The sequence below is a fragment of the Narcine bancroftii genome, chromosome 1 (genome assembly GCF_036971445.1).
Source record: "Narcine bancroftii isolate sNarBan1 chromosome 1, sNarBan1.hap1, whole genome shotgun sequence".
In the NCBI taxonomy this organism is placed as follows: domain Eukaryota; kingdom Metazoa; phylum Chordata; class Chondrichthyes; order Torpediniformes; family Narcinidae; genus Narcine; species Narcine bancroftii.
The window spans coordinates 130,044,132-130,059,813 of record NC_091469.1 but is presented as its reverse complement, the minus strand read 5'-3'; the positions used below and the strand labels follow the sequence as shown (position 1 = coordinate 130,059,813).

At 41.3% G+C, this 15,682-nt stretch overlaps 1 protein-coding gene across 26 annotated transcripts in view; it reads right to left on the bottom strand.

Annotated features, from left to right (window-relative positions):
- Positions 1 to 15,682, bottom strand: part of LOC138764018 (sorbin and SH3 domain-containing protein 2-like) — a 555,886-nt gene that overhangs the window by 133,389 nt on the left and 406,815 nt on the right. For all 26 annotated transcript variants that reach the window (XM_069939294.1, XM_069939455.1, XM_069939471.1 and 23 more), the window contains 2 exons: positions 7,259 to 7,400; positions 3,462 to 3,631 (listed from right to left, as the gene is read on the bottom strand). In XM_069939294.1, the coding sequence (XP_069795395.1) occupies positions 3,462 to 3,631; positions 7,259 to 7,400 (312 nt within the window). The remainder of the gene's footprint in view (positions 1 to 3,461; positions 3,632 to 7,258; positions 7,401 to 15,682) is intronic.

The window sequence follows — 15,682 nt, the reverse complement described above, 5'->3', positions numbered from 1 at the left end:
GGACTGTTATGAGCAGGGGCAGCTAATGTCATTTCAACAGCTAAAAAATAAATGAGATTTTTCAAATAGGATGTTCTTTTGCTATCTTCAATTAGGTCTTTCTTAAGGGACAAATTAGGTCCAGCCATGATCCTACCAATATGGAGTGGCATGGAGGGTCTGAGTCGAAAGGGGAACCCACGTAAATTTATTTTGGCAATGTATTTCTTACTCCAAGTGGAAAGCCTGAAGCCGGATCTTCATAAATCAAGGAAAAGGTGGAAATCAGACTTAGGAGAAACGATCGATGAACGGTGCTGGTCAGACCCGTGTCGTGACTTCATGACCTCAATTATTAATACTCAATATAGGCTGGTGCAGTATAATTTTCTACTCCAGTTGTATTATACGCCACAAAATTTGAACAAGACCAAGCCAAAAATTTCAGATCAATTTCAGAGAAGGGAACCTTTGTGTACTCAACCTGATCATGCTCCAAGGTGAGGCCCTTTTAGGTATAGCTAGGCCAAGTCCCAGAGAAAATCATAGTAAAAGAGTTTCCACAGGACCCAGAGTTGTTCCTTTTTGGAACCATCATGGACATAAGGCTTACGATGAAGCTGTCCAAATTTCAAATCCAAATTGTGTTGGTCACATTGGCAGTGGCCAGGAAGTGCATAGCAGTTACCTAGAAGTTGGACTCTCATCTAGACATTGCACGTTGGAATGTGGAAATTCAGAGCTGTGTTCCCCAGGAGGAAATATGACACCTTCCTTAAAATTTGGCAACCATACCTGCATCAGATAGGTGCAAAGATATAGTGTGGTTCCTTGTGCTTTGTTGCTCTGTCCACCCCTGTCTGCCCTGAGTTTGGGGGGAGGGGGGGGATCCATCTTATTCAAGTTGAGACACCAAAATTTAAAGACCTGGAGGCCAGTGGTAGGGTCCCGACGAATCCTATGATTATTGATTTTCTTTGCGTTTGTTTTTATTTTTTAGTAATAATTCTTTAAGTGTAATTGTTTTGTTTTACCGTCTGTCCTTATGTTCCTAACTTGTCAGGAAGATAAAGGGACACTGATAAATATTACAGGAATAAGGGACAAGGGCTAATTTATTTCTGCTCTTTCTTTCTCTGAGGTGATTGTCTATTTAATTTTGTCTTCCTATGTTGTATTTGTGAAACACGAGTGGGGGGAGGGGAATAGGACTTGACGGTGAAGCATGTATATAATTGGAGAATGTAGTGTTTATTTTTATGATGGATTGTTGACACTGTTTGAGTTTGAAAAATTATAAATAAAATATTCAAAAAAAGAGAGAGAGAACCCCAGTTTGTTGAGCTGAAACACTCACATTACTCTCTCTCTCTCTCTCTCTCTGTAGATGCTGGGTGTCCCCAGCATTTCCTAATGGCAGGGTTGAGGAGATGAACAACATCTCTCATGTCTCATCCTTACCTCGGTGAACGAAAGCTTCGCCCGTTCCCACAACCAGAATCACCTTCCCTCTTGCCCTGTGATACTTATGCTCCACTGGCACAGGAATTTCTCAGGGCTGGGCCAGGCAGTAGCGGGATGGGGACCCTGTTGCCCACACTCTCCCAAACCATGGGAACCTCCGGCCAGACAGAGACCAGCCAAGACCCCACAATCCGAGATGACCTTTCACCTGGGTTGAATGAGTACCATCAATCCCGCTGACAAAAGGGATTATTTATAGTGCTAGGTAACTATTAAATTTAATTATTTAGTATCTTTTCAGTCTGCCTAGTTCTCTGCACCCTACTAATTGTCTTGACAGAGCATGCAGAAATCTGCTGATGGTGCCTAGACTTTCTTAGAGGTCATGAATTCCCATCCCTAAATCAGTACCATTCTTTTCAGTCGGGTTCATTGTAACAGGGTTAGAATTGGAATGGGCGAAAGGTTTTTAATGGGGAGAAGTAGTCTCTCTTGTTCTCTCCCTCTCTCTGTTTAAAGCCTCTGTAACTGCCATATGATTAGACTTGTTTGCTTTGTTCGAGAAACCAGCAGGTTGAATATACAATATACTGATGTTCAGTCACTCCAGAGTCAGGCACAGGAGCGCGCAGTCCAGAGAACTGCAAGCGCATTGCTGTTGACTGCCATCGCATTGGCAGTGACTGAATGGCATCTCTCCCTCACCCAAGGCCTGGCCGAAATGGCCTCACTGGACAGCTGAGATGGGTGACATGTACCTGAACTTCCTTTCTCAACTTGGAATAACTGCCCAGCTCAATGGGGTACAGAACATGCACATGGAGGTTAGGTGAACTCTTGAAATTTCACTGCTGCAATTCCCTGCTTACTTTAATAAAATCTCCCTTTGTTTTGCTGCAGGCCACAGATAACACAAGGGGTCTCCCAGTGAAGATAATCATTGGGCAAGTCAGGCGTGGGTTTTTTTCCCCACTCCACGCACATAATCTCTAGCCTTGCACTATGCGGGATTCAAACATAAATGTTGCTACCACTTCAGGGTGAAATAAAGTTTTACCTGCAATTGTTCAGAGGGTTGCCAGTGCCCATCTGAAGTCTGTGCCTTAGGCGGCTGCCTAATTTGCCTAATGTTAACGCCAGCCTTGCTCCTACTGTGAAGAACAGCTCAGATCTGAAATGTTGAACCTGCTGAGTCCCTCCAGTAGTTTTGTGTATTTACATTAAATGCATTTTATAGTGATAAGAGGTGTGGCAATTATACCAATGTAATAATAGCAATCTAGACTCTTCAGATTAAAGCATGAGGATTCATCAGAGAGGTAGCAGAGTGGTAGCAAGCTGACTACAAAGCAGAAAATAAAAAGTAGATGTTAAGGCTAATGGCTCAGACCACACACTGGTAATGAAAACACTATTGGTTACAATTTGTATCAAGGATTTTAGACCCTGAAATAGGAAGCACAGTTCTAGAATTTGCAGATGCATCAAATTAAAAGTTATCAGTACTAAAGGAGAATTTGACAAAGTACACACATTAATTTATTGCAGATGCAAGTGTAACATAAAATAATTTCCAGATAGATTTGAAGAGGATTGATACTGATTGAACAACAAGACTCTCTAACCATGTAAAGGACCCCAAGGGATGTAAATACTAAACTCATAAATCACTTAAAGTAACAGTGCAGGTTAATTGGGCCATTAAAAGAAACAAACCAAACACTGGGATTGATTTCTAGATTAATAAAATTGAGAAGCAAAGAAACAACATTAACCTTTTGTTGATCCTCAGACCATAGACCCCCATTACCCTGGTTATAATTATTTTGTGCTGATACCTTCAGAAAGCCTGAAGTCCAGCGCCTCGAGTTTCAAAAACTGGAAAAAGGGATTTTAGCGCAACCATGTCCATTCATTATTCCTTGTGACTCTAATTTGAACAAGTTATACCTGTGCTAGAAATTTGAAAGTACCAACAGAGCAAAAAGAGAGAGGGCAAAAGATAAATTTGTTCATACCGTTCTTATGGCGATAGGTATTCCAGATTCATCCACTGGGCCAATTCCTGAATAATGCGGTGCTTTAATTACTGTGACTTTTTTATCTTCTTCTGATGTTCTATAAACTGGTTCTATGCTCATTATATCTGTACCAGGTGACTTGCTATGCTGTGAAATACTTAAATTTTCTGTGGGAAAAGAAAAATGAAGTCATGTAAAAAAACAAATCCTCCACACCATCAATCATATGCATTAATTTAATGATTTAGTTGACATTGGTTATGGGCTCTTTCTGTTGCACAGTACACTTGGGACTGCTTGTCTGGTTTTGGATACTTCAATTACTTCAAACTGAAAATTACCAAGAAAATTCTTGTTTGTTATGTAATTTGATAATGAATTCAGCGTCCATTTCATACATATTGCTGCAACAAAATTACTTAATTCCAATTTGGATTTCAAAAGAAAACTCTGGAAGAATCCATTCACTTAAATCCTATTGCCCCATCCTTTCCAGCATGTTAAAAATAAATATATTTTATTTTAATCTTGAATGAAATGGGGTAAATTAATGTTTCACCACATTGCAAGATGTTCAACCTTTTAAGATTTTGCATTCAGAGTTAAGTTGCCTGGATTTCAATCCTCATGAAGCAATATCCTAGAAATATTTGAAGCATTGATCCACAAGGAAACTGGATTACTCATCCAGTTATTGACTTTCTGGACAAACATGCATCACTTAACAACAAATAGACTGTGATGATAGGTGGAATTTTTGTTATACGATTTCCTACACCCATGTCAGCAAGAATTGGAGAGGCAATTCTGCAGGGAGACAGCTGCAAGAAAAATAAAATTGTAATAGCAGAGGATATTAACTTTTTATATACTGACTGGGATTCTCATACGATAAAAGGGTTGGATGGCTTAGAGTTTGTCAAATGTGTTGAGGAAAGTTTTCTCAGATTTCAGGTTTATTGTTAGAGTGCACACAGGACATCACATGCAACCCTGAGATTCCTTTTCTGTGGGTGAGGCAGAATTACCACTTATTGATAGTGCAAAAAAAACTGTACTCAAGAAAATAAACAAATAAAGAAATGTAAACAAACTGTACAATACAGAGGAGAAAAAAAATCAATAAAGTGCAAAAGTAAATGTCCTTAAATGAGTCCCTGATTGAGTTTATTGTTGAGGAGTCTGATGGTGGAGGGATAGCAGCTGTTCCAGAACCCAGTGGTGCAAGTCTTGTGGCATCCATATCTCTTTCCTGATGGTAGCAGCAAGAATGGAGTCTGTGCTGTGTGGTGTGGATCCTTGATGATTGCTGCCGACAGTATTTCCCCATAGATGTTCTCGATAGAGGGGAGGATTTTGCCTGTGACATCCTGGGTTGTGTCTACTACCTTACACAGGGCTTTATGCTCAGGGGTTTTTCATGTCTACATCAAATCAATATATGAAATCAATATATCAATATGCAAATTAATATATGAAGGCACCAACTGGAGAGAATGCAATTCTGGATCTCCTATTTGGGAATGAGACAGGACAGGATAGGGGGGGGGGTTGACTTTTACATGCAATAGATGGAAATTACCTGATTTTTTAGCCAAAATTAAGAAGTCAACTTTTACATGGTAATCCATTAACATTAACTGGAGGAAAACTCCTTTAATCAACCAAGTAGGAACTTAGAACCTTTACATCCCCCCTGCAAGGTCAGACTGACCTCAGTTTAATACATTTGAAAGACAGGACCTCTGTTATTAATGTTATGCTGAAACAAGTTTTTGAGATGTGGGTAGATACCAGAGAACCAAAGAGCAGGCCAATACTGTTACAGAGAGAACATACAAACTGCACTTTGCCAGCACTGGAGATCAGGATCGCACCTGAGTCATTGGAGACTTAAAGAATTGGAAGCACAAAACCACAGACCTAACATCGTCAGTTGTTGGGTTTTCAAGTTAGAGATATAACACAGTAACAGGCGCTTATTGCTCACGCTGCCCAAATACATCCATGTGACTAATTAATCTACTAATCGTGTATATCTTTGGAATGTGAGTGGAAACCAAAGCACCCATTGGAAATCGACTGAAATACAGGGAGAAAAAACAAATCCCCTGCAGACAGTGTCAGATTCGAGCCCAGATGTCTGACACTGCAAGCATTATGCAAACCACAGTACAAACCATAAATGTTGTTATGATTGAGGCCACCTACCAGCAGCATCTGCCAACACATAAAAGTGCTGGAGAAACTCAGCAGGTCCTGCAGCATCCATAGGAGGCAAAGATAAAATAACCAATGCTTTAGTCCTGAGCCCTTCATCACCTTGATGAAAAGCTCAGCCCAAAACAGTGGTTATATATCTTTGCCTCCTATGGATGCTGCAGGACCTGCTGTGTTTCTCCAGCACTTTTGTCAATTTAACTACAATCACAGCATCTGCAGACTTACTTGTTTCACATCAGCCATATTAACAAGCTTTAATATCATGGACAGTGATATGTTGATTGATTATATATGATGGCGCCTGCAAGCTCACACCAAGACACAAGAGAAACTTGTCCGTGAACTACTCTTTGCAGATGATGCCGCTTTAGTTGCCCATTCAGAGCCAGCTCTTCAGCGCTTGACGTCCTGCTTTGCGGAAACTGCCAAAATGTTTGGCCTGGAAGTCAGCCTGAAGAAAACTGAGGTCCTCCATCAGCCAGCTCCCCACCATGACTACCAGCCCCCCCACATCTCCATCGGGCACACAAAACTCAAAACGGTCAACCAGTTTACCTATCTCGGCTGCACCATTTCATCAGATGCAAGGATCGACAATGAGATAGACAACAGACTCGCCAAGGCAAATAGCGCCTTTGGAAGACTACACAAAAGAGTCTGGAAAAACAACCAACTGAAAAACCTCACAAAGATAAGCGTATACAGAGCCGTTGTCATACCCACACTCCTGTTCGGCTCCGAATCATGGGTCATCTACCGGCACCACCTACGGCTCCTAGAACGCTTCCACCAGCGTTGTCTCCACTCCATCCTCAACATCCATTGGAGCGCTTTCATCCCTAACGTCGAAGTACTTGAGATGGCAGAGGTCGACAGCATCGAGTCCACGCTGCTGAAGATCCAGCTGCGCTGGATGGGTCACGTCTCCAGAATGGAGGACCATCGCCTTCCCAAGATCGTGTTATATGGCGAGCTCTCCACTGGCCACCGTGACAGAGGTGCACCAAAGAAAAGGTACAAGGACTGCCTAAAGAAATCTCTTGGTGCCTGCCACATTGACCACCGCCAGTGGGCTGATAACGCCTCAAACCGTGCATCTTGGCGCCTCACAGTTTGGCGGGCAGCAACCTCCTTTGAAGAAGACCGCAGAGCCCACCTCACTGACAAAAGGCAAAGGAGGAAAAACCCAACACCCAACCAACCAATTTTCCCTTGCAACCGCTGCAATCGTGTCTGCCTGTCCCGCATCGGACTTGTCAGCCACAAACGAGCCTGCAGCTGACGTGGACTTTTTACCCCCTCCATAAATCTTCGTCCGCGAAGCCAAGCCAAAGAAAGAAGATATATGATGACATACTCTTTTGCATTTAATTTTACAGCATTATATTAATCTGGAGTAAAGCCTAGTTATTTCTTCATTACATTACAAAAGATTTTTAGTGGCTAAATATCTGTGCTGCTGAGATTTTCAAAGTGCGATTGTAGCTACATTTTTGCAGGTTATTGTAATGTCTGTACTGTAAAGATCATTGATAACTTCACCATGTAAACATTGCTGAGTAAAAGCTTACCCATTGTTCTGCTGTGGTGCATAACACCAATGCTCGGATTTACTGACGATATCGAGGTGTAGGTTGATGATGGGGAGAAAGGTCTTTGCAAATAACTCATTGGACTGCTTCGGTCAGCATAAGAATTTCCATTCATTGTCATCTGCATTCAGCAAAAAAAAAAACAAACCAGACTGCTGTTAACAGCAAGCAATGAAATAACACACTTTTGCAATGAAATGGTGGGATACAAGACCTTGTCTTCCAGAAAAGACAACAGTAGTGTAATGATTAGTATGCACAGAAACATTCACAGGACACGAAAGTGAGTACTGAGTGTCATCTGATCAAAGTTGCTCATGTAAATGCATTGATTTTTTTACTCCGCCCACGGGCATTCCAAGTTCCAGAGATGCTTTCACACACTACTGTAATATTCTAAACAGCATTTCGGACACACAATTCCACTGCTCCCACCTCCCTCAAATAAGTTTCATTTCATTTGCATTTCTAATTCTGACAATGTGAACAATAGTTATGCTCAAATGAGGGAAGATTAGTTCCATGAAAATAAAACAAAAATGTTTCTTGACATTTCATGAAGTCAGTTCTTTCACATCCACTGAAAGAAACATAAGTTAGAATGAGGTAAACAATGACATTTGGTAAAACACAGCCAGACAAAGTTAAAGAATTTCATGTATGTTACATTCTAAATGTAGTATTCCATGACAATAATGGAAGCTTTACCTTTACCTTTTGATATTTTATTGGTTCAAATAGTAATAGAGTCATAATTTATTCAGCACAGAAATGGGTTCATCACATCCATGCTGACCTTTCTGTTTATCTACAATCAACAATGCCATTTGACTACATTAGCTCCCTTATCTTTCTGTGGTATGCCTATTTAAAAATTAATGCTCTGCTCAGATTTCCATCTGATCCATATCCTGATATCGCTTTAGACAATTTTCCACAACATCACCAAATTTCATGTCATCTGCAAACTTATTTTACAAATAAGGAACGCAGCAGCAATCCCTGTAGTACACCACCGGTCACAATCTTCCCATCCAAAAGCTGCCCTACCACATGGATCTCTGCAAATGTCTTAACAAAGACCAATAAGTATTGTGGACTGTGGTGCACTGAGGTAGCAGTAAGCAAGCACAAACTCAAAAGACTCTACAACTGGCTTTATTCCAGTAAAAGTCTGAACACCAGTTCAAGCCTTGGTGGCTCCCTGTGTGACTGGCTCAGGAGGGGCCAGCTCAGGTTTATATTCAGTTCGGCTGATTGACAGCCGGCCAGCTGGAGTCAGCCCCTTAGGTGGTCTTCCTGCAGGTACAGAGATCGTCCCTTGCAATAGGCTGGTGGTCGTATCACCCCCTTCTTAAAATTAAGTCCAGGAGGGGAGGCGTGTGTAAAATGGTGCCGGGTGGTCTTTACAGATTCAGGCAGTCTGGTGGCCGTCAGAGTCTCTGGGACCGAGACTGTCACAGGGTTGGCTCTTGGTAAAAGGTCGGCGAGGGTGTGGTTGCCTGAGGGTTGGCTGGGTCCAACATAGTCGTGGCAGGTGTTGGTGTGGGCAGTGTGGTGTCTATTTGTATGTCTGTCCGCAGGGGGATTGCCGCGTGGGTGTGGTCTGCTAGGAGTGGGGCTCTCTGGAGTTGTGGAAGAAGGAGGTTAGCTCCTGGAAGGGCCAAGGGTACCATGGCGGGGAGGTTGGGCCAGGTAGTCATGAAGCTGGGGTGGGGGGTGGAGGGGGGCCCTCCTGATGCCCGATCCCTGGTTGAGACAGTGTCCTCACAGCCACTGGGATACCGGACGTCGGCATAGTTCTGGTTGCTGTGGAGGAGGGAGGGGATCACCTGCTTGACCATGTTTGCGGAGGAGCACCACTCCCGAAGATGTGAGCCAAGCTGGGAGGGAGATCCCAGTAGCCAATTTCCTGGGGAACAAGAAAAGGTGCTCGTGAGGGGTTGGATTAGTAGCCATGCACAAGAGCGACCTAATAGCAGGGAGGGCCTCTTGCCAGTAGTCAAAGGACCAGCCTTTGTACCTCAGGGCCAGGAGGACTGCCTTCCAGATCACCCTGTTTTTGCGCTCCTCCTGCTCGTTGCCCCTCGGGTTGTAGCTAGTCGTGCGACTAGCTGCAATGCCTCGCGCTACCAGATACTGGCACATCTCCTCATTCATGAAGCCGGACCCCGATCACTGTGGATGAATGACGGGTATCCGAACATGGTGATGATCTGCGTCAGTGGCCTGATAATGGTGGCTGTGGAGGTGTCAGGGCAAGGGATGGTGTAGGGAAAACAGGAGTATTCGTCTACGACTGCAAGGAAGTAGATGTTCTTGCTCCTGGAAGGCAGGGGGGCCTTGAAGTCAATGCTAAGCCGTTCGAAGGACTGTGTGGCCCTGATGATGTGGGCCTATGGCAGGCGATAAAAGCGTTGTTTGCACTCCACACAGACCCTGCACGACTCGATCATGATCTGAATTTCTTGGATGGTGAAGGGGAGGTTCTGGGACTTGATGAAATGGTACAGGCGCGTGACGCCCGGGTGACAAAGTGTGTCGTGCAGTGCCTGCAGTTGGTCAAACTGCACAGAGGTGCAGGTCTGGGACAGGGCGTCGGGAGAGTTGTTGAACTTCCCCGGTCTGTACTGGATATCATAGCTGAACATAGCCTGCTCGACTCTCCAGTGCAAGATCTTATTGTTCTTGATCTTGCCCTTATTGGTGGTGCTGAACATGAAAGCCACTGCGCATTAGTCGGTGAACCTCCTGCCTGCTAGCTAGTGGGGTCAGTGGTGGACTGCTTCCACGATTGTCTGGGCCTCCTTTTCAATGGCAGAGTGTCCGAGTTCGGAACCATGGAGGGTCCTGAAGAAGGCCACGGGTTTCCCCCCCCGGTTGAGAGTGGTCCCAAAGGGGCAACATCAGAGGCATCGCACTCCACCTGGAATGGGGTGTCCTCATCCACGGCATTCATCGTGGCATTGGTGATGTCCTGCCTGATGTGAGCGAAAGCTGCTTGCACCTCGGTGGGGAGGGGAAAGGTGGTGGCTTGGGCCAGTGGGCGGACCTTGTCAGAAAAACAGGGGACCCACTGGAAGTAATAGGAGAAAAGCCCAAGACACCTGCGGAGGGCCTTGAGTGTGTGGGGGAGGGGCACTTCCATTAGTGAACACATGCATTCTGGGTTGGGACCGATGACACCATGTTCCACGATGTACCCTAGGATGACAACTTCTCTTTGTTGTAAGTGTGGTTCAGTTCCTCAGTCATCTGGAGAAATCTCTCCAGATTGTCATCATGGTCCTGCTGATCACAGCTGCAGATGGTGATATTGTCCAAATACGGGAAGGTTGCTCTTAGATTGAGCCTGTCTACCATGCGGTCCATCTCCCACTGAAAAACAGAGACCCCCATTAGTGACCCCAAACGGGATCTGGCAGAACTGGTAGAGGCACCTGTCTGCCTCGAAAGTAGTATATGGCTTATCACTGGCGTGGATAGGGAGCTGGTGGTAGGCCGACTTTAGATTAATTGTCAAGAAGACTTTATAGTGGGTTACCTCATTGACCATGTCAGCTATTCGGGGTAGGGTGTAGGCATCCAGTTGGGTGTACTGGTTTATGGCCTGGCTATAACTGATGACCATCCTCTGTTTGCTATCTACTTTTACCACTAGGATTTGGGCTCTCCAGGGACAGTGCTGGGCTCTATGATACCTTCCACCAGAAGCCGCCTCACCTTTGCCTTAATGAAGGCCCTGTCGGCCGCGCCTGTACTTGGCAGCCTTGGACTTGAGGTCTGACGTAAGGTAGTTGAAGAGCATGGGAGGGGTTACCTGTAGTGAGAAGAGGCTGCATATGGATTGGGAGCAGTCACTGGGCTATGTGCTGTGGAGTGTGAGCAGGGGGAGGGGCCCGCCAAAAGTGAGGGTAAGGCTTTGGAGGTGGTACTGGAAGTCCAGCCCTAAGAGGACTGGGGCACAGAGCTGGGGCATGACCAGGAGCCCCATCCCCCATTGTCAATTCCACTGAGCAGCACCCAAGGGCCATGATGGATCAGTTCTGGGCAGCGAAAGCGATGGAAAAGTTCGTGGGATAGATTTTGAGCTTTAGTGTCTGGGCCACATTCAGATACCCGAAGCTCTCAGGACTACTGCTATCAAACAGGCATTTTGTTACTTTCCCATTGACAGTGATGTCCATCATTGAGTGCCTGAGTCCATGGGGAATATCCCTTTTTAAGGTGGTGGACGCTAGGACCATCTTGGGGTCAGAGTCGCTGCTCCCTGATGGACTGCACTGTCTTCATTAATCTTAATTATCTCACCAAAAATATTCAAATCAAATTAATGAGGCAAGATTTCCCCCACACAAAGACTTCCACCACCCAAGCCACATCCTCTTCACTCTGCTACAATTGGGAAAAAGGTACTGCTATTTTTGGAATTATAGTTCCTGAGGTGGGTCGAGTTCCCACTTCTACACATCGGGTTGTAGACTTTTCTACACTGTTGGCCAGAGAGCCATTTTATTTAAATGGAAAGATCCTAATTCACCTACTTTGATGCAATGGTTCTCTCAAGTTATGTCATGTTTAAGTTTAGAAAAAATTAGAAGTTGGACTGTTGATACCTCTGTTAAGTTTGAAGAGACTTTGTGTTCTTTTATAAACTATCTTCATAGGAGTTAATTTGTATTTTGACTTTACCTTCCAGACTGTTTTGGATTTCTGTTGTTTTTTTATTGGCAAAGACCAGATAAATAGTTTGTATTGATCTGTGGTAGCGAACTCTCAGTTGAAACTGCCCAGCCTTTTTTTTTTTGTTGCTGTTTTTTGTTTATTTTGGAAGGTTAGATAGGGTATTAATAATATTTTTTTCTCTTTTTTGAATATTCCAAATTGAGGAGTAAGGGATAATAATGTTATAATATTTTACATTGTAATTTGTATTGCAATATACTGGTGTTTCCGTTTTTACTATTCGATTCTGTGTTTTATTCTCCTCATGTATTGTTAGCTTATGTTTAATAAAAATATTGAAAAAGAAAGTAAAAGGTACTGGAGCCTAAAGACGAGCACTCAACGGCACAAGGACAGCTTCTTCCCCACTTCCATCAGATTCCTGAATAATCAATGAACCAAAGACACTGCCTTACTTTTTGTGCTCTATTAATTTTTATTTCTAGTAATATTGCAAGATCGTTATAATATGAATGTTTGCACTATGATGCTACTGCAAAACACAAAATCTCATGACTTGTTCATAACAATAAATTCTGAATCTGATTTTGATAATTTTTACAAAAATTATGCCATTTTTGATCCGGAAATTAAAATGGCTATGATGGAAATGCCAAACGGTAAATCACCTGGTGATGATGGATTTTTGGTTGAATTTTATAAAATCTTTTATGATGATTTCTCTACAGTGTTTGGGGATGTATTACGTCAAGTTGGAGAACATTACGAATTACCTGAGTCTTGTTCTACTGCTTTAATCACAGTAATTCCAAAGAAAGATAGAGATCCTTTGAAAGTATCTTCAAATAGACCAATTTCGTTGTTAAATGTAGATTATAAAATAATAGCTAAAATATTAGTGAATAGATTGGCTAAATTTTTACCTAAATTGATTCATATGGATCAAACACGTCTTATAAAGAATAGATATGCTTCAGATAATATTTTGCACGTGATTAGTTTGATTAATAGATTTCGACAATCTTCAGACCACCCGATGGTGATATCTTTAGATGCAGAAAAAGCATTTGATAGAGTTGAGTGGAATTTTTTGTTTAAAAGTTCTAGAGAAATTTAAGTTTGGTCCTTTTTTTAATTGGTTGGATTAAGGTTTTATATAGTAAACCGGCAGCTAAAGTATTGACGAATGGCTTGATTTTGGAACCTTTTAAATTGACTCGATCAACTCGTCAAGGTTGTCCTTTATCACCAGCTTTGTTTGCGTTAGTGATTGAACCTTTAGCACAGCTGATAAGACAAAATATACAGATACAAGGTATGAAAGTTTTAGATGAGGAGTATAAAATTAATTTATTTGCTGATGATGTATTGGTGTATTTAATAAACCCAGCTCAGTCACTTTTGCACTTGAAGGAGTGCAATATGGATGTCTTTCTGGATATAAAGTTAATTGGGAAAAAAGTGAAATATTACCAGTAAGTGATGGAGATTATTCAGTTTATAAGAATATTATTAATTTGAAATGGACTGATCGAATTAAATATTTGGGTACAATTCTGAATGTTGATTATCAATCTTTATATAAATTAAATTATCTTCCATTAATAAAAAAAATTAAAACTGATTTGATTAAATGGAAAGATTTATCTATTAATTTATTGGGTAGGATAAATATAATTAAGATGAATATTTTTCCGCGTATGCAATATTTGTTTCAATCTATTCCGTATTTACTTGATAATATTTTTTTTTGAGATTTGAATAAAATGGTTAGGGAATTTTTATGGAGAGGTAAATTTTCGAGAGTAGCTTTGAATAAATTAACTTGGAAATATGAGTTAGGGGGATTATGTTTACCACATTTTCAAAATTATTATGAAGCAGCCCAACTTAAATTTATTAGTTCCTTGATGGATTTGGAATGGCCTCCTAGTTGGGCCAAAATTGAGATGGCAAATATTTCTGAATTTGAAATACATCAATTTTTGTTTAGATGGAATATAAATTTGTTCCAGCAATATAAAGTGCCTATACTAAAACATTTAATGAAGCTACGGATTAAGAAAAATAAAATGATAGGCTTTAGGGCTGAATTATCCGCTTTGACTCCATTGTATAATAATCAACTTATTTCTTTTTCAATACATAATTGAAGTTTATTGCATTGGAGATTTAAAGGTGTGAAGAATTTATTAGATTGTTTTAGAGGGTAATTTTTTATCTTTTAATCAGATGAGGGACAGTTTTGGTGTTTATAAGAACTCTTTGTTTCTCTATTACCAAATTCGATCTTTGGTAAAACGTACTTTTGGTAGAGATATTATTTTACCTGAAATGACTAAATTTGAGATTTTTCTTATGAAGGTACCAGAGAAGGGTTATATTTCATCTATGTATCAAATATTACAGGATGGTATGGATAAAAAGGGTTGGGATAGGTCTAAACATAAATGGGAAGAGGACATTGGTTTTATTTTTTCCGAGGATGATTGGTTAGATATTTGTTATGATAATGTAACTAGATTGATAAATGCACATTATGCAATGATTAATTATAATTTTTTTACATCAATTATACTTAACACTTGAAAAATTTAAAAAGTATGGTTTTCATGAATCAGATTTGTGTTTTAGATGTGGCAATTTTGTTGGAACTTTTTTTCATGCTGTTTGGTCATGGATACATAGTCAATCTTTTTGGAAGAAAATTCAATTGTTTTTAGAATACCTGTATAAGATTAAAATATTTTTAGATCTGACAGTGTTTTTACTGGGTAGTTTGCAACCTTTGAAAAGTTTGGGATTAGATAAGTTTCAACTGGCTTTTGTATATTTAGCTTTATCTGTAGTGAAAAAATGTATTGCTAGTATGTGAAAAGATACAAATATGATTGATATTAATAGATGGCATAATGAGATGAGATATTGTTTAATAATGGAAAAAATTACATATGTTTTGCGTGATAATTATAGTTTTTTTATGAATAAGTGATTGGAAAATTCAGAATATTTACATTTCAATTTAAATTGATTAGATCCTAATATGTATGTTTAATTTTTTTTAAATATTTTTTCTTTTTTTTTCTTTATGGCTCTCCTTAGGAGAGTTGGCTGAAGGGCGGGGGGGGGGGGGGGTTCTTTTTTTTTCTCTCTATATAAAAAACCGTTCATGTTTAGAGTTAATTGTTGTATATGTTATGTACCGCAGAGCCCACCTCACTGATAAAAGGCAAAGGAGGAAAAACCCAACACCCAACCCCAACCAACCAATTTTCCCCTGCAACCGCTGCAACCGTGTCTGCCTGTCCCGCATCGGACTTGTCAGCCACAAACGAGCCTGGCTGACGTGGACTTTTACCCCCTCCATAAATCTTCGTCCGCGAAGCCAAGCCAAAGAGAAGATGTTATGTACTAATTGTTTTTTGAACGACAAATAAAGTTAAAAAAAAAAATGATGCCATTTTCATAGTTTTGTAGCTCAGAAGCCTTCAGCCAAAATTGTTCATGCAGCCCCAGCCAGTCCCATTTGCACGTATGTGGCCCTCATCCCTCTAAACCTTTCCCCTCTGGATACCCGTCAAAATGTCTTTTAGAATTTACAATTGTCCCTTCCTCTCCCACTTCCTCCGGCAGTTCAATGCACATCCCCACCACCCTCTTGGTAAAGAACGTACCCCTCAAGTCCTTTTTAAATCTTTCCCATCTCCTCTTGAATTC